The 18081-nt window shown below is 50.4% G+C and overlaps 2 protein-coding genes across 2 annotated transcripts in view; one reads left to right on the plus strand and one right to left on the minus strand.

Moving 5' to 3' along the window:
* SEC31B (SEC31 homolog B, COPII coat complex component) overlaps positions 1-18081 on the plus strand; it is a 57642-nt gene that overhangs the window by 33666 nt on the left and 5895 nt on the right. The gene's annotated exons all lie outside the window — the stretch shown is intronic.
* On the minus strand, positions 1477-16349 carry WNT8B (Wnt family member 8B). The gene is made up of 8 exons (XM_029080513.2): positions 16212-16349; positions 14674-14710; positions 12983-13044; positions 10296-10434; positions 8888-9013; positions 5443-5585; positions 4820-5312; positions 1477-1580 (listed from the first exon to the last, which is right to left on the minus strand). The coding sequence occupies exons 1-8, from the start codon at positions 16347-16349 to the stop codon at positions 1477-1479; spliced, it is 1242 nt and encodes a 413-aa protein (XP_028936346.2).

Consider the following 18081-nt stretch of genomic DNA (forward strand, 5'->3'; position numbering starts at 1 on the left):
GAAACTTATCTCGGCCTCAGTTTTCGCCTCTGTAAAATGGAGATAACACCTGCTCTCCCTCCCCTTAGCAAACTGGGGGTGGGACAGGGAGTGGGTTCGATCTGATGACCCTGGATCTACCCCAACTCCATCTAGCACAGTGCACAGCACACAGTTGGAGTTGAACAATTCCCACAGTTATTATCATTGGGCTTTATGGCCCAAAAATCTTGGGCATCCAAGTTCCACTACCGGTCTGGCCTAGGGAGCCTTGAAGGCGAGAGCTGCCGTGGGGAGGAGAGGCGGTCCTTCTTTGGCTTTTCGGGGGTCCTGGATGGGTCGGTGGGGATCCCCCTCAGCCCCGCGGGTCAAGCACATCTCCCAGAGCCGGTGTTTCTACACCCAGGAGGTGTTTGGCTACACAAAAGATGGGGGGGGGGGGGTTAGCCACTGAGGCAACCAGCCCTAATCCGGTTGTAGATCCCATCTTGCCTGCGTGCTAGATGTGTGTCTGTGCATCTATGTATGTGCGTCTGTATGTGTGTGTTTGGGAGGGAGAGATTGTTAAGGCAGTATTTGTTTGTAAAGCCACTTGCTCTGCAGATAATACTTGCACTAACTTCTATTGAGAGAGCAGTGTGAGCCCTTACAAAATCCTTTCCCAAAGTGTCTTTGAAGCCAAGAGCCCATTGAAGGGAAGAAAGGCCGGGAGAGGGGATTAGTTTGCTCAGCAGCTGTGAATTTCAGTGGGAGGTTGATGAACTCCGGAGTCTTTGTTTAAATTGAAGGGGTGGGGTGGGGGGGGGAAAAAGCCTCTGGCGGAGCGAGAATCCCACACCGGGCTGGGAGCGAACACAAGGAGAAGTCTGAGCCGCGGGGAGCTGTGTACTCGCCGCAAGAACTTTTCCCAAACATTTTCGGAAGAGGTGTTGTGAGGGGAGGAGGGGGCGGGCGAGGAGGATTAGCATGTGAAATGAAGTTTTCATTGACTCCGCTGGGGGGTGGAGGGTGGGCTATTTTAATAGCATTTTGTTCCCTTATTTTCCCTTCTTGTGCTCTTTAAAAGTTATTGTTTTGCCAAGACCGGCTTTCTTTCCCTTTCCCTCCTCAGTCTGAGGATGGCCATCTATTGGAACCAACGTAAATATTTCTCCTCCAGGAATGTGGGTTAATTAAAAGGAAATGAATGAGTGGAAGCATCCGATCCCAGCCCACAATGGGCCGCTGCCTTCACCTCTGCCTTCCCTGGCTGCCTGCAGATCCTGTCTCTGCCCTTACCTGCTGGTTGGGTCAGGTCAGGCTGCAGCTGTTGGGCTGGGATTTGTTTCGCAGAAAGAAAGAGGAAAGAAGGGGGAAAAATGCCCCTCTGTCTGAAAGGTCTCCAGCGGGCTACAGGAAGAGGGGCCTGGGGGGCCTGGGAGGGGAGGCTGCTGCCCCAACCAGCAGGACTCCCTGTATCTGTCCCAGGGGTTCAGGCTCTTCCCCGCCCCCCTCCACTCACCCCCCCCCGGCCCCGAGAGGCCTCGGGAAAATTCCAAGGGAAAGTGTGCGGCCGGTCCCAGCCGCCCGCTTCCCCAAGGCCCGAGCCTTCCACGGGGCACCTGGCCGGCGAGAGAGATGGTCGTCTCGTAGGGTTCAGGCTTGGGGAAGAGTCTGGCTCCTCGTCACCCCCGATGGGGAGAGACCATTTCAATTGCCGAGGCAAGACTCGTGTCTTCCAACTCTACTGTACTCCCCCCAGCTCTTACTACAGTGCCCTGCTCCTGAGCATTCAGTAAATACCATCGATTGGTAGCGAGACACACTGGTGGAGGACGGAGGGGTGAGAGCAGAGCCCTCTAAGTCTGGGATGCAGGGTCGTGTGGCCATCGATTGATCCGTGGTATTTCGTGAGCATTTGCTGGGTTCGGAGCACTGTACTAAGTGCTAAAAGGCCTTGATCTGGCAGGGTAGAAGGGGACTAGAAGTCCTAGAGTGAGGAGCAGAGGAGGAGGAAGATGGGGATGGAGAAATTCCCTGTGAGGGTGAAGGAAGGGGAAGAGATCTGCCCTCCTAAAGGGACAGAACCGTGACTCATATTTTCAAAAGTGTCAGGCGCAGAAACAAGAGGGCAGCTGGATGGAAGGGCTGGACTCTGGAGGAGGGAGGTTGAAAGGCATTAGAATGATCGAGGGTCACCTCAGGAGCTCACTCTCGGCGGCTGCTCCGGGGTCGCAGGAGAAAAAGCACAAGCCTGGGAATCAGTGGGCCTGGGTTCTAATCCTGGCCCTGCCACACGTCTGCTGAATGATCTTGAGCAAGTAACCAAACTTCTCTGGGCTTCAGTTTCCCCATCTGTAAAATGGAGGTTAAAATTGTGAACCGCACATCGGACGTGGACCGTGTCCAACCTGATTAACTTGTATATCTGCCCTAAAGCTTAGTACGCTGCCTGGCACATATGATGATAATCAAAATGACTGTGGTACCTGTGAAACGCTGACTGTACACTAAGACCTGTACTAGATACTTCTCCCAGGCACTTACTATAGTGCCCTGCATATGGAAAGTGCTCAGGTATCATTGATGGTTGGCAGGCTTGGCCTAAAACAATAGCCTGACCATCCGGAAGAAGAATCCACTACGTCCCAGGCCAAGATAACGCCCCCATCTCCAATTTCAGGATCCCAGAGAAGGACACCATCTTGGCTTGCCAATCTGGTTTTAGGAACAAAATTGGAAAAGAAATGAATTCCGCACAGCATTTTGCAAGCACTCGGCTACTGGTTTATTGCAGTGACTAGTGGGTGGCAATCAGCAGCTACAGATTGGATCTGGGGCCCAGGAATTTAGTCCACCTGATTCCCGGAGGGGCAGATTCTCAGCAGAGAGAGGAGGATGCTCTACTCCCAGCTATACTGGCTGCCTCTCCCTTCCCAGAGAATAGGCTTTCTCTCAAAGGCACCTACCGCCTAGAGAATGGATTCTGCTAAGTGGCAAAGGAAAGCAGATTGTTATGTATACAGATCACAGTGACTGTGCAATAACTTAAACTTCAAAGTGCTTAACTTTCTATTTACAATACAATTAAATAGTCAGGAAGATTCTTAGTTGCTGTCCTGGGTTAGTAAAAGGTAAAATTGGAACCCCTGGCTCTCCCCCTGTTTTGAAGGAACAAGGCCGGAGAAATCTCTGACTCCAGAAATCGTTTGAGAGGAAGGGGAACTGAGGTGTGGAGACAGGGAGAAGGGGACCGTCTCAGGGAGATCAACCAATAGCTGCCAGTTCACCGTTCTCTCTTTGCGGTCCCGTGGGCTGGATGGCATCAGAGGGGCACTGGCAGACCCCTTGTCCCTAAAGAATCAGGTCACAGCTGGGCATTCCCTCCCTTCCCATCCTCTCCAGGTTCAGGTCAGTTACCCCAGCTTCCTGAGGCACGAACCAAGATGGATTCAGACCTCAGGAAACTGGAGAGTTTGGGAGAAAACGAACTAGTCTAATGCTTCTCAACGGAGATGGTCAGGCAGGGGTCACATCTCCTCTGACAAAGCCTGGGCTTGCCCCGAAAACTCACGGGAAAAATCACCCGCTTTCACGTGTCCTTCAGCTTTTGCAAGAAAGTGATTCCTCCTCACCCCAACTCGGCCCCTCATTATCCTTTAAAATTTCTGTGGCCGCTGTTTTGTGCTTCCTCAGACCACAGTCTGCCATGGCTTCCGGCCGCAGACACCAGCCCAGGCACACCTCAGGTTAGACTTCAACTGCCCTCCCACCGGCACTGTGCTGCTATCATAAAACTGCCTCGGGCCCAAGCAGCTAAAGCCTTGATCCTTCCATTCCTGAAACTGTTTTTGGGCTTCGCCTAGCACCGCTGCTCCGGCGGGTTCAGTTTGCTCGGAAGAATGGTCTCTCCAGTCGGCTCCCTTTTGGCTGGGGGCTTCAGGAAGACCAGACTTTGGGGAAAGGCTGTTTTTCCCCCAATGGTACCCTCGTTCCTGGCCAAACCAAGGGTCTGCCGGTCCTACTCACGGCCATGTGAAGTGCAGGGAGAGGTCTCTGCAGGGAAGGTGGTATCGGGAAGGAACAGCTTCTTGGGCTCACTCTAGATGGTAAGTTCTTCAGGGGCGGGGATCGTGTCTACTGCTGTATTGTACTCTCCCAAACACTCAGCACAGGGCTCTGCACACACTCAGTGCTCAATAGACACCATGGATGGATGCCAAAACTCTCCTTCCACATCAGCCAGTTCAAATGTGAGGCTGGGGATGAGGGCAGGCTGTGTGCTTCCAGGATTCCCCTTGCTTTTCTGTAGGGGAAGAGCTAATCCCAGAGGCTTTACTTCTCTGGTTAGAGTCCATGGGAGAAGGAGGGAGAAGAGGAAGGTCTTTGCTGCCTTTCTCAAGGGATAGAGGTCAAGGGCAATAGAGTGCCGAGAGGGGAAGAAGTGACAGCCCCCTCAAGCTCCCTGGGCCCTATCCTGGGCTGAATTTCTCATTTGGCCGAGCCAGTAGATGTCCCATTTCCCTCTGGGTTGGCTTGGGTTTCAGCTTCTGCCTCCCCCTCCTCCAATTTTCTGGGATCACAAGGAGTTTTTGGGTAGGACCCTTCCCCTCAGAGCCCAGGAGGCCAAAGGGCTAGGAGCAACCGTCCCTAGGGAAAGTGGATCTACAAGGGTCCATAGGAAGAAGCCGGATAGCTGGGGTGGGGATTTCGGAAGGAGAAGAATCTCGGGGAGAGGAAAGGAAGGAGGGAGTTGGGGGCGGCAGGGCACGAAAGGAGAGGAGAGAGTGCCCAAGGCCCTAGGGTTTCTTCTTCAGCTTACGGGTAGTCCCGCCCCCGCCGCGCTCCCTCCGTTCCTTGCGGCTGCAGAAGTATTTTGTGACCCGCCGGCGACACTGTTCGCAGCGCACCGCGCAGCACCAGTGGAACTTGCAGTTGCAGCTGGACACGGTCTCGGCCCGCCGCTCCTCCACCACCAGCCCGCAGTCCCCGCAGAGCCGGCGGCAGCTGCGGCGCTCCCAGCGGCCCAGGGACTGGCCCCGCTTCAGACACTCGCGGCCCTCGGTGCCCAGCAGGCCCAGGGTCTTGTTCTCCAGGCAGTAGTCGGGGGAGTCTTCCAGGTGCACCAGCTCCCGGGTGGAGATGGAGCGGAAGGTGTCCGCGATGGCTCCCCGGCTCGCCGCGCTGTTGCCCGCCCCCTGCAGCAGGTCGACCTTCAGGGCCGCGTGGTACTTCTCCTTGAGGTGGGCGCCCACCTCTCGGAACTCGGGCAGCTGGAGCCAGCACGTCTGAGTGGTGCAGCTGCCCGACACGCCGTGGCACTTGCACGTCCGCTTCATCGTGCCCTTCACGGCCTAGGAGAGAAGGGGGCTAAGCGGGGGGCGATGGTGCCCGCCGTGGGCTCCGGCCCTGTGACCCAGCAGGACACCCTTGCCCGGGCTCCTTCCCGTCTACAGAGGCGAAGGGCACCGTTTAGCAGCTCACCTTCCGTCCGGCCTCGTTGTTGTGCAGGTTCATGGCGGCTCGGGCATCCTGCCCCGTCTCTAGAGCGTCTACGAACTGCTTGGAGATGGCCTCCCCAAATCCCACGTTGTCGCTGCAGCCACCCCACAGCCAACCCTGGCCCCCTGGTGAGAGAAAAGATGGGGGGACATGGGGGGCATGGGGAGGAAATCTTCTCTTTGTGAAGAGGAACTAATTGGGGGGGACAGTGCCCCAGAGACGGGAGGAGCAAAGAGGGGAGCTGGATATGAAGGTTGGGGGAGAGAAAGGAGGAGACAGATATGGACAGGGTGGACATTGGACCGGGACTGTTCTGGAGAGGCAGTGTGGTCTAGTGGAAAGAGCATGGGTCTGGGAGACCTGGATTCTAATCTGCCACATGTTTCCTGTGTGGCCTTAGGCAATCGCTTAAAATACTCTGGACCTCAATTTCCTCATCTGTAAAGATGGGGATAAGATACCTGTTCTCTATTCCCCTTAGACAGTGAGCCTCATAATGACAATAACTGTGGTATTTGTTAAGCGCTTACTATGTAGCAGGCACTGTTCTACGTGCTGGGGTAGATACAAGATAATCAGGTTGGACAGAGTCCCTGTCCCACTTAGGGCTCACAGTCTTAATCCCCATTTTACAGATGAGGGAATTGAGGCACAGAGAAATTAAGTGACATGTCCAAGGTCACCCAGCAGACAAGTGGCAGAGCAGGGATTAGAACCCAGGTCCTTCTGACTCCCAGGCCCGTGCTCTGACCGTGTCCAGGCTGATTATCGTGCATCTACCTCAGCTCTTAGTATAGTGCTTGGCACCTAGTAATCACTAACAAATATCATCATCATCATCATCACCATTTGAAGGTGTTCCCAGTGGTGAGATGTTTGGGGTTACATGGTTAGGGTGGTTAGTGAGACTAACCACTAGTAACTAGTGAGTTAGTTACATCCCGGCTCTGCCACTTGCCAGCTGTGTAACTGTGGGCAAGTCACTTAACTTCTCTGTGCCTCAGTTCCCTCATCTGTAAAATGGGGATTAAGACTGTGAGCCTCACGTGGGACCACCTGATTACCCTGTATCTACCCCAGCGCTTAGAATAGTGCTCTGCACGTAGTAAGTGCTTAACAAATACCAATATTATTGTTGTTATTATTATTATTATTATGGTTAGTGATGACACGATTCGGGAAGTGTAGGGGTCCCCCAGCCCTGGACAGCTTCCTAGGTTCTAATCCCAGCTCCGCCACATAATAATAATAATAATGTTGGTATTTGTTAAGCGCTTAGTATGTGCCAAGCACTGTTCTAAGCACTGGGGTAGATACCAGGTAAGTAGGTTGTCTGATATGGGGCTCACAGTCTTAATCCCCATTTTCCAGATGAGATCACCAAGGCACAGAGAAGTGAAGTGACCTGCCCAAAGTCACACAGCTGACGAGTGGCAGAGCCGGCATTAGAACCCACGACCTCTGCCTCCCAAGCCCGGGCTCTTTCCACTAAGCCAGGCTGCTTCTCATGTCTGCTGTGTGACTTTAGGTGAGTCCCTTAACTTCTCTGGGCCTCAGTTACCACCCCTGTAAATAAAATGGGGATTATGAATGTGAGCCCCAGGTGGCATGGGGCTGTAGCCAATCTGATTAACGTGTATCTACCCCAGCGCTTAGAACAGGGCTTGGCACAGGGTAAGGGTTTGATAAGATGGGGAGGGGCTCAATGAGTGAGAAGCTGCGTGGCTCAGTGGAAGGAGCCTGGGCTTCGGAGTCAGAGGTCATGAGTTCGAATCCCAGCTCTGCCACTTGTCAGGTGTGTGACTGTGGGCGAGTCACTTCACTTCTCTGTGCCTCAGTGACCTCAGCTGTCAAATGGGGATGAAGACTGTGAGCCTCACGTGGGACAACCTGATGGCCCTGTATCTACCCCAGCGCTTAGAACAGTGTTCTGCACGTAATAAGCACATAACAAATACCAACAATATTACTATTGAATGAACAAGTGCCATAATTATCATTCCCCTCCTCCCTCCCCACGCGGCCCCGTATTCCTCCCCATTCCTTTCCCTGGCATCCCTGAGGGGAAGGTGGGAAGGGAATGGGGCCACTCCAGGCTGCAGCCAATCGGCTTGGCGGGAACCCGGTGACATCATCGGTTGCCGGGTTGATTCTCCGCCGTCTGCTTCAGCACGCGCCCCCGCGGCGCCACCTACAGCCTCGCGCCGCTCCCGCCCAAAAGTCCCTGAGCGCGCATGCGCACTGGGGGGGGGGGGCGGGGGAATGGCGGTTTGGGCGGGAAACGTGAGGAAAAGGGAGAGAGCCCAGTTGTGCTGGGGCCGGATCTTCTCCCACCCAAGGAAATAAAACATATAATAATATATTTATTATTATGTTACAAACATAATAATGTTGGTATCTGTTAAGGGCTTACTATGTGCAGAGCACTGTTCTAAGCGCTGGGGTATACAGGGTAATCAGGTTGTCCCACATGAGGCTCACAGTCTTAATCCCCATTTTAATAATGTTGGCATTTGTTAAGCGCTTACTATGTGCAGAGCACTGTTCTAAGCGCTGGGGTAGACACAGGGGAATCAGGTTGTCCCACATGGGGCTCACAGTCTTAATCCCCATTTTACAGATGAGGTAACTGAGGCCCAGAGAAGTGAGGTGACTTGCCCACAGTCACACACCTGACAAGTGGCAGAGCCGGGATTCGAACTCATGACCTCTGACTCCCAAGCCCGTGCTCTTTCCACTGAGGCACGCTGCTAATATTGGTATTTGTTAAGCGCTTACTATGTGCCGAGCACTGTTCTAAGCGCTGGGGTAGATACAGGGTCATCAGGTTGTCCCACGTGAGGCTCACAGTCTTAATCTCAATGACCTCATCTGTAAAATGGGGCTTAACTGTGAGTCTCACGTGGGACAACCTGATGACCCTGTATCTACCCCAGCGCTTAAAACAGTGCTCTGCACATAGTAAGCGCTTAACAAATACCAACATTATTATTAATCCCCATTTTCAGATGAGGGAACTGAGACACAGAGAAGTTAAGGGCCAAGGGACTGTTGCTGAGATGCCTGGATTCAGGTGGGGCTGGTCTGAGAAACTTTCACGGAGGACATTCGTAGCCCGAGCCATTCCGAGGGAGGGGGACTTGGGCTGACATTACAGGGAGGAGGAATACGGTGTGTTGGCTAAGAGGAAGGAGAAGGAGACGGGTAAAATCAGGGGTAAAGAAATAAGCTGACCAAGGTTCTGGAGAGAGCGAAGGTCAGAATCTAGGTGAGTGACTTTTATCTTTTTCAGAGGAAACTAATCCTCAGGCAGGTATGAAGGATGCGATTTGGGTACTCGGTTTGGGTTTCTCGTCGCATCTTTAGGCTCCCCCCTACTCCGCGACAAGCTGCCCCTGTGAATCGTCCTTCCACGGCACATGCTCACCAAGCTGCCCGTTGCGGGAGTCATCGCAGCCACAGTTGTCGAAGTCTCCAAGGCTGCAGTTGCGGGTCAGTGTGTACATAACCCCCGCGGAGCTGATGGCGTGCACGAATGCTGTCTCCCGATTAGCTGCCAGCAGTCATCAAGGGAAGAGAGTCAGAGATGATCAGAACACTCCCTGATATCCCCAGCTTCATCCCCATAAGCCTCTCTCTACCTTAGCTTTCTCACCCAGGTCCACCCAACACGCCCCTCCTTTTGGCCTGTATTTCCCCAAGCGACTGGCCAACCCACTCCCAGCCTTCCTCAGCAGGCCCAGCTTTTCTACAGTCTTATCTTTTGTCCTTCCTCCTGCTCTCCACTTCTTACCTCTTCCAGATTGTCCCTTTTGTGACCAGATAGGAATGGTCAGTACTGACCCGGGGCCGGAGGGTTAGGGCAGAAGGGGAGAAGCTGGATCGGCTTTTTTCCTGGGGCATCAGGTCTAAGGTCCCAGCCTTAACGAGTGACAAAAATGACCCATCCTTGGCCAAACGTCAGCTCTCTCAGATTCTCATAACAAAGACCACTGACATGGCCAAGCCCCGCTCCCACCTGTCAGCTCACAGTGCTCTAGACTGTAAGCTCGTTATGGGTAGGGAACGTGTCATATTGTTAATATTGTACTCTCCCAGGCACACAGTACAGTGCTCTCACAGTGAGCGCTCAATAAATCTGATCGATGGACTAACTGGCACCTTATAGTGAGCTAGAGAGTTCAGGCTTAATGAATTCTAGGCCTGTGTCCCGAGTGTACTGGTCAGAGAGGGGATGGGGGTTGAAACTTGACCCCTCATCATTGGGGAGAATGACGACCAGCCACCCGAGATCAAGAAACACAAAGATTCTTGGGACGCACTGCAGCGTGGCGATCACAAGGACAGTCAGTCAATTGTATTTATTGAGCGCTTACTGTGTGCACAGCACTATACTAAGCAGCCAACTGGCCAGGCGGTTTTAGGGGATTAATGGGATGAGGGAAGCTGAAGATGCTTTGAGTGAGGGAAAGGCGGGGGAAAGACTTGACAGATCGTAAGGGCCTCTTCAAAGGAAAAGAGAGTTAGCCCCCAAGTATCAATCAATCAGTTGTATTTACTGAGCGCTTACCGTGTGCAGAGCACTCTACTAAGCACTTGGAAGAGTACGGTATAATATAGTTGGTAGAGACGTTCCCTGCCCATAACGGTCTAGCGGAGACCGAAGGAGGTATCTCTAGAAAGATGGAAGAGACGTCCAGAGATCGATACGTCTGGAGAGGAGAGAAGAGCCAGGAGGCGGAGAGTCAAGAGGGAGGTGGAGTACATCCCAGGAGCAAGGGGGGTCTAACCTGTGGCCAGGGAGTCCCGGGAGCCGTGTCCAAGACTTTCCTTACCACTGCGTAGCCCGCTGTGGCTGGACAGCTGCAGCGCTCTCTCGGGGCAGTTCCAGCGGTCCCAGGCAAACTGGTACTTGCATTCCTCGATGCCGCTCTGGGCCCCTGCTGCCACGCTGCTGGAGTAGATCAGGTAGGCCTGCAGGGCGGGGAGGGTCAACAGCGAGGCTGGTCACGGAGTGGTTCGGTCAGTCGGTCAGTGCCTAGCGCTTAGAACAGTGCTTGGCACATAGTAAGCGCTTAACAGGTACTATTATTATTAGTATTTATCAAACGTTTTCTGTGGGCAGAACACCGTGCTAAGCCCTTAGCATGCTGTGTGAGACGCATCAGGGAAGAGGGGAATTTGGTCAGAATAATGCACAGACAGTGCAGATTCCCTGTGTTTCTTCTAAGGAGAGCTACAGGTGCCATGGAGTAATAATAAGTATTGTGATATTTGTTTGGCACGTATTATGTGCCAAGCACTGTACTAAGCGCTGGGGCTGTTACCAGATGATCAGTTAGGACTCAGTCCCTGCCCCACATGGAGCTCGCAGTCAAAGTAGGAGGGAGAACAGGTGTTTCTTCCCTATTATACAAATGAGGGACTCTGAGAAGGTATGTGACTTGTCCGAAGTCATAAAGCAGGCAGTTGGCAGGGCCGCGATTAGAACCCTGTCCCCTGATTTGAGTTCTTTCTACTAGGCCATGCTGCTTCCCAAATTGTCTCATGAAACCATAAAAGCGTGTTATACTCACTAGCCCATACAGCTAATTCTGCACCTGAGGAGCATGTGTGTCTGTCTATCCTCTGTTTACTAAAATAACCTTATCAACCAAACAATTCAATGGTATTTATTGGGTCCTTACTGTGTGCAGAGCACCGTACTAAGCGCTTGGGAGTGTACAATACAAAAGAGTTGGTGGACACATTCCCTGACATGACAAGTTTAAAGTCTAGAGATGGTGACAGACATTAATATAAATAATTTATAATATACAATTTAAAAATATCTACATAGATGCTCTGGGGTTGAGGGCGGGGTAAGTATCAAATGCCCAACGGTCACAGATCCAAGTGCATAGATGACACAGAAGGGAGAGGGAGCTGGGAAAAGAGAACTGGGAAAAGCTTCTTGGAGGAGATGCCCCCTTCTCGACTGTGGATTAAATTCTGTCTGTGCATCTTTTCCACGTTCTCCCATGAAAATACAGCAGGGTACTTTTTCCTGGTCTCTTGCCAGATGGGGTTGAGTTTTGCATCCTTAAGCAGGACACCAGAGGTGCTACCAAAAAATACTGCTGCCTTCCTTTTCAGCACCAGGCGAAAGAGGTGGAAAGACCTGCGTGACCCTGCTTTCTACTCACAAACATTATTGTCCTAGGAATTGGAAGAAGGTGGTGTCCGTGCCATTGTTTTTCTGAGCCAGATGTGTCATGCACATATCTCCCTCCATATTTTCAATACATGCACTCATACATGTAACTCACTGGGCTCTGTTGTTGGGTGTTACTTGAAAGCACAATTATATCCTAACAACCTCAGAATCAGGATCATTGACAATGCATTTTGGGGGCAGAAAACTGGGGGAAAAAGATTCATTCAATTCATTCAATAGTATTTATTGAGCGCTTACTATGTGCAGAGCACTGTACTAAGCGCTTGGGATGAACAAGTCAGCAACAGATAGAGACAGTCCCTGCCGTTTGACGGGCTTACAGTCTAATCGGGGGAGACGGACAGACAAGAACAATGGCACTAAACAGCGTCAAGGGGAAGAACATCTCGTAAAAACCGATGGCAACTAAATAGAATCGAGGCAATGTACAATTCATTAACAAAATAAATAGGGTAACGAAAATATATACAGTTGAGCGGACGAGTACAGTGCTGTGGGGATGGGAAGGGAGAGGTGGAGGAGCAGAGGGAAAAGGGGAAAGTGAGGCTTTAGCTGCGGAGAGGTAAAGGGGGGATGGCAGAGGGAGTAGAGGGGGAAGAGGAGCTCAGTCTGGGAACGCCTCTTGGAGGAGGTGATTTTTAAGTAAGGTTTTGAAGAGGGAAAGAGAATCAGTTTGGCAGAGGTGAGGAGGGAGGGCGTTCCAGGACCGCGGGAGGACGTGACCCAGGGGTCGACGGCGGGATAGGCGAGACCGAGGGACGGCGAGGAGGTGGGCGGCAGAGGAGCGGAGCGTGCGGGGTGGGTGGTAGAAAGAGAGAAGGGAGGAGAGGTAGGAAGGGGCAAGGTGATGGAGAGCCTCGAAGCCTAGAGTGAGGAGTTTTTGTTTGGAGCGGAGGTCGATAGGCAACCACTGGAGTTGTTTAAGAAGGGGAGTGACATGCCCAGATCGTTTCTGCAGGAAGATGAGCCGGGCAGCGGAGTGAAGAATAGACCGGAGCGGGGCGAGAGAGGAGGAAGGGAGGTCAGAGAGAAGGCTGACACAGTAGTCTAGCCGGGATATAACGAGAGCCCGTAATAGTAAGGTAGCCGTTTGGGTGGAGAGGAAAGGGCGGATCTTGGCGCCCTTAGTGCCTTAGTGCCCTTAGTGCCCTTAGCCTAAGATCCCTCCTTAGTGGATATAGCATTAAGATGGGAGTTAATGGAGAAATTTGGGTGGTGGTGAAGGAAAAATAGGGTAGATTGGAGACAGGCAAACACCAGACTGTTAGCGAAATTCACAGTACAGATCAAAGAGGTTTCTCTTACCTTTGGGCCTGTCATCAGGAAATTGTTCACTGACCTGGAAGGGAGAGACCAGAATGTGAATACTGATTCACCTCCCCCTTATCCAAATAGACTTCTGGAATTTCTCCTCTCTTCTTCTCCCATCGCCCCACCCTCCCCTCCCCACAGCAAACACATACTTTCTCCCCTTTCCCTGACTGTAAATCCAAGACATTTTAATAGTGATAATTGTGGTATCTGTTTAGCACTTAGTAAGGGGCAAGCAGTGGGGCAGATACAAGATGATCAGGCCAGACACAGTCCCTCTCCCACATGGGGCTCACAGTCTAAATTGGAGGGGAAACCCGCATCTAAGCCCCATTTTAGCGACGAGCAAACTAGGGCACAGAGAAGTCGAATGATGTGCCCAAGATCACTGGGGTCATCATTAAATGTAGTCGAGTCGTTTCTGATTCATAGCAACCTTTTGGATTTGTCTAAGGTCACACAGCAGGAAAGTGGGAGAACCAAAATTAGAACTCAGGTCCTCGGACTCCCGGGCCCACGCCTTTTCCACTAGGCCAGGCTGCCACATGTTCTCCTTTCATACACATACATAAGTATGCTGGAGCCTCTTGACTCTCCAAAATCACCTTCCTAACCTCTTCTCAATCCTCCTCTCTCATCCTCAACCCTTCCCCCAACCTTTCCATTTCCCAGTCCTACCTGCCCTCCCCATTTCCCACCTTTGGGGTTTTCACCGAGCAGTGGGTCCTGTGCCCATCACCACCAAACACGAGAGACTCCTCACAGATGCCACAGAGTTGCCCCAGTACCCACTGGACTGGCAGGTGAATCACAGAGGTCCCGGGGAGAGCAGTAAATCAGTGGAGAGATTAGAACTCTGGGGGCTTATAAAGAGTAGATGTCTATTTGCCCCCTACTTTACATTAAATTGACTTGTTCTTTGTGAAACATCAAAATGCTCTGAAACCCCAGCCCCTGTTCTTTCTCCTCGATTTCTCCCCTTCCAATGAGCTTTAACCACTTCTATTCCCTCTACTGCTTAAACCCAGTCATGTCAGGTTGGATTTGCCCCGCTTTGAGCTAGATTCACCTATCTTACCAGCTTTAAGCTAGATTAGTCTATCGTGCCCAGGTTTGACTGGACTCAGACTCTAGATGGCAAGGGGTTTGAGTCTCATCTTGCCGCCTTGACCTGGGCGGAAAATAGTAGCTGAACTGGGTCAATCATCCTTTTGGGTTTTAGTGACCTTGGACAAGTCACTTAACTTCTCTTTGCCTCATTTTCCTCAGGTGTAAAATGTGGAGTGAAATTTCTGTTCTCTCTCCCCCTCATTCTGTGAACCCCAAGCTGGGCAGGAACTCTGTCTGATATGAAAGCATTATATTTCCCCACGGCTTAACACAGTGCTCGGTTCATAATAAGCATTTAACAAATACCTCAGTTGTGATTATTATTATTGGGTCTCAGGAGCTAGCAGTTGGGAAAATGGCAAAAAGAGATTCTGACTAGCAGGAAGAGATGAACAATTCTGCCTCCTCTTCAGAGAGGGGAGACTGTCATGCTAACCACAACAAGGAATGGGCAGGGGCATTAGGTAACCAATGACTGGCTGCATGTCACTGCAGACATCTTATTAATATTCCAGATCAGTAGGATCTTGGACCTTTCTTCTTTCGTCAACTTCAGCTCCAGAAAGAGGGCTCACCTACTAGCCCCTTTGCTCCCAAGTCCTTTGCAGAGGTCTGAGAAACACGCCGGAATCACGGTTATCTTAAGCTCAGCCTCACGGTTGGACTAATATTTCTCTAGGAGTGGGGAGAAGGTATAATCGATAGAGTTATGTTTTTGGCCTCTTGAGCACATGTCACTGGACTAGAGAAACCCCTGGAAATACCAGGAAAAGGAAAAAGAGAGCAGGCCCAGGGTGCCCCAAAGGTTAATGTAATTTTTTATACATTTTTTATTTTATACATTTATTATTCTTTAATACACACTCCACAAATGCCGTGATGGGTGATATCTGTTTCCCTCTGTGTTTCTCTCTCTCTCCTATCTTTTTGTTTTCAATCAATCAATCAATCAACCAACCAATCAACGGTATTTATTGAGTGCTTACTAAGCGGAGATAACTGGACCGAGCACTTGGGAGAGTACAATACAACAGAATTGGTAGACGCTTTCCCTGCCCAAAATTTGCTCCTGTCTTTGCGGCTCTCTCTGACTCTTTGACAATCAACTTCTACATTTCTGTGTCTGTCTCTGCCTCTTTGTGTCTGTGCGGTGTGTGTTTCTGTCTCTCTCTCAAGTCTTCCAGTCTCTGCTGAAACCACCTCCCTCTCTCAGCTTCGGCTGATGGTCTATGCCACTTCTCTCCTCTGAAGGTCTCTTCTCCTTTTGACTGCGACTCCTTTTGTTTCTCTGTACCCCGGGCTGAATTTTCCCAATTTGGGCAAAGGGTGCCCAGATTGACATATAGGGTGGACGCTCATCTGGTTTTATATTCTGGGCAGGTCAGTTTTCAGCTAGTCTTGTCCCTGTCCAGAACTGATGCGGCAGTGGATGCCTCTATACTGGTATACTGGTACTGGTGTTTTAGTTTTAAATGCTCCCTCCACCTTGGTTCTCCCTGCCAGGGCCCGTGGCTCGGAAGCATTGCCTGTGATTCTGGGGACCTGATAGGGAAATGATATATCTCTGGAGGTGAGTGAGGTCTTCCCTGGTGACAACTTCCAGGAAAGGCCTTAGTCCAGCACTCTGTACACCGAAAGCACTTGATAAAAACCATAGATTGGTTCTAAAGTTTTCTACAAAGAACTTTTTCTTCCAATCTCATGACACCTTAGTGTTTTGTTATGTAAGGTACATAACATTCATTGGTTGCTTCTAGGTTGGCGAGGGGGTGTTTTTGAGTCGCACGAGAGACTGTCCTTTTTCCAAGTTTCCCTTCATCTTTTTTTTTTATGGTATTTTTTAAGTGCTTCCTGTGTGCCAGGCACTGCGCTATATGCTGGAGTAGATACAAGCTAATCAGGTTGGACCCAGTTCCTGTCCCACATAGCACTCAAAAGTATTATACCCCATTTTACAGGTGAGGCAACAGAAAAGTTAAAGGTGACAAGTGGCAGATCTGGGATTAGAACCCAGGTCCTTCTGACTCCCAAACCCGTGCTCTATCCACTGGATCACACTGCTTCTCACTTTCTTAGTTGGTTCTTTTTGCACCTCTGGAATCCCCCTTCTTACCCGGGGTAGGTGCAGGCTCTCTGGTAGGTTCACATGATCATTTGTGTAGAAGTTTTCCAACTGAATCCATGCCAAACTATTAAGGGGGATGTACTGCAAGCTACATGATAAACTTCGAGCTTGTGGGCTTTTAAACATCCTTGACCCATCAGTGCCAACAGGAGAGGTAGACAACTGGACTAACTCTGAAGATAAACTAAAAATAAAATGAGTGTTGTGCAGAATTAACAGTACACACCGGCTGGGATTTGTAGGCAAGGTAGGTCATTGAGCTTAAATACACCAACAGGATGGAATCAGGAGAAATTCACTTTCTTCCCAGGAGAAACAAATTATTTCAGGAATTTGTTATGATATTACAAAGGGAGGGAAAGGACAAACTAGTGGGAGGGAGGAGAGTGGGAATGGTTAAGGCTACAGGCCCCGGGGCAAGGGGATGAGAACCAAATGACAGAGCAGTGGATGGACACCAGGGAGGGGAAAGTTGCTATTGCCTAAGCACCACCTTGGACAATGGGGACTGTAAGTATGGAGAGAGAGAGCATAATTTGTGAGGCATGAGGGGAAAAAGCAGCAAGATTTAATCTAATTTAGGGCCATCTAAATGTGCAGAACAAAGGAAGGTTTTTCAGTCAACCAATCAGTCGTATTTATTGAGCTCTTACTGTTTGTAGAGCACTGTACTGAGCGCTTGGGAAAGTACAGTATAACAGAGTCAGTAGATAAGCTCCCTGCCCACAAGACGCTTAGGGTCTGGAGCGGTGATGAGCTGGAAATTTTCCCCAGGTCTGGGAAGTTGGTACCTTGGAGTTGAAGAGACAGGGCCAGCAAGAAGGCAGGTAAAATCCAGGCAGCTCTGTCTTTGCCACAATTACATTAATTAATTAATTAGATTTGATTGATGATAAGACATCCGACTGGAGAGGTCTTCTAGGCAGAGAGTTTTGAAAACCCAGACCAAGGGAAAAAAATTAGATGTGTGTATCCACTGTGCACACAGAGTACTTGAACCCACAGTTGGCCATTTGCTCAGAATCAGAATTTGCAGAGAATTGATAATTATCTGCTGTCTGCAAGGAGATTTACCAACATCAGCACCAGAGCAGGAGACAGAATTTAAAGCCTTCCTAGACTAAGTCCCCCTTTTCCTCAGCTCCCCCTCCCCTCCCCATCGCCCCGACTCCCTCCCTTTGCTCTACCCACCTCCCCCGCCCCACAGCACTTGTGTATATATGTATATACCTATAATTCTGTTTATATTAATATCTGTTTACTTGTTTTGATGTACATATATCTCTATAATTCTATTTATTTATACTGATGCCTGTTTACTAGCTTTGATGTCTGTCTCCCCCCACCCTTTTAGACTATGAGCCCACTGTGGGCAAAGATTGTCTCTCTTTGTTGCCGAATTATACTTTCCAAGCACTTAGTACAGTGGTCTGCGCGCAGTAAGCGCTCAATAAATACGATCGAATGAATGAATGGAGACTTTAAGCCACGTGGGAGTTGCTTTCTTTTGTCACCTGCTCTGCTGCTGTTCTCTCCTTGGTTTTAGTGTTAGAGGGGATGGGTGAGGGGTGTGCGTGTGCGTTTGTGTATTTGTGCTTATCGGTGTACATGCAGTGTATGTGGAGGAGCTGGTGCAACAGACACCTAGATGAGGGAGGGAGAGGGCACGTGATGGGGAAGGGTACTTTAGGGGAAGCCTTAACGTTGCAGAAGGAGAATTTCTCAAAAATCCAAACCCTGTATTACAGTACCAGGTAGGAGTCAAATTATGGAAGAGGAATTGTATCAAGTAGTTGTTTAAAAATTAATCTCTACACAATGATCAGCTTTAATGTTGTCCATCAATAAAATTCCATTT

Source organism: Ornithorhynchus anatinus, chromosome 16 (genome assembly GCF_004115215.2).
Source record: "Ornithorhynchus anatinus isolate Pmale09 chromosome 16, mOrnAna1.pri.v4, whole genome shotgun sequence".
Lineage (NCBI taxonomy): Eukaryota > Metazoa > Chordata > Mammalia > Monotremata > Ornithorhynchidae > Ornithorhynchus > Ornithorhynchus anatinus.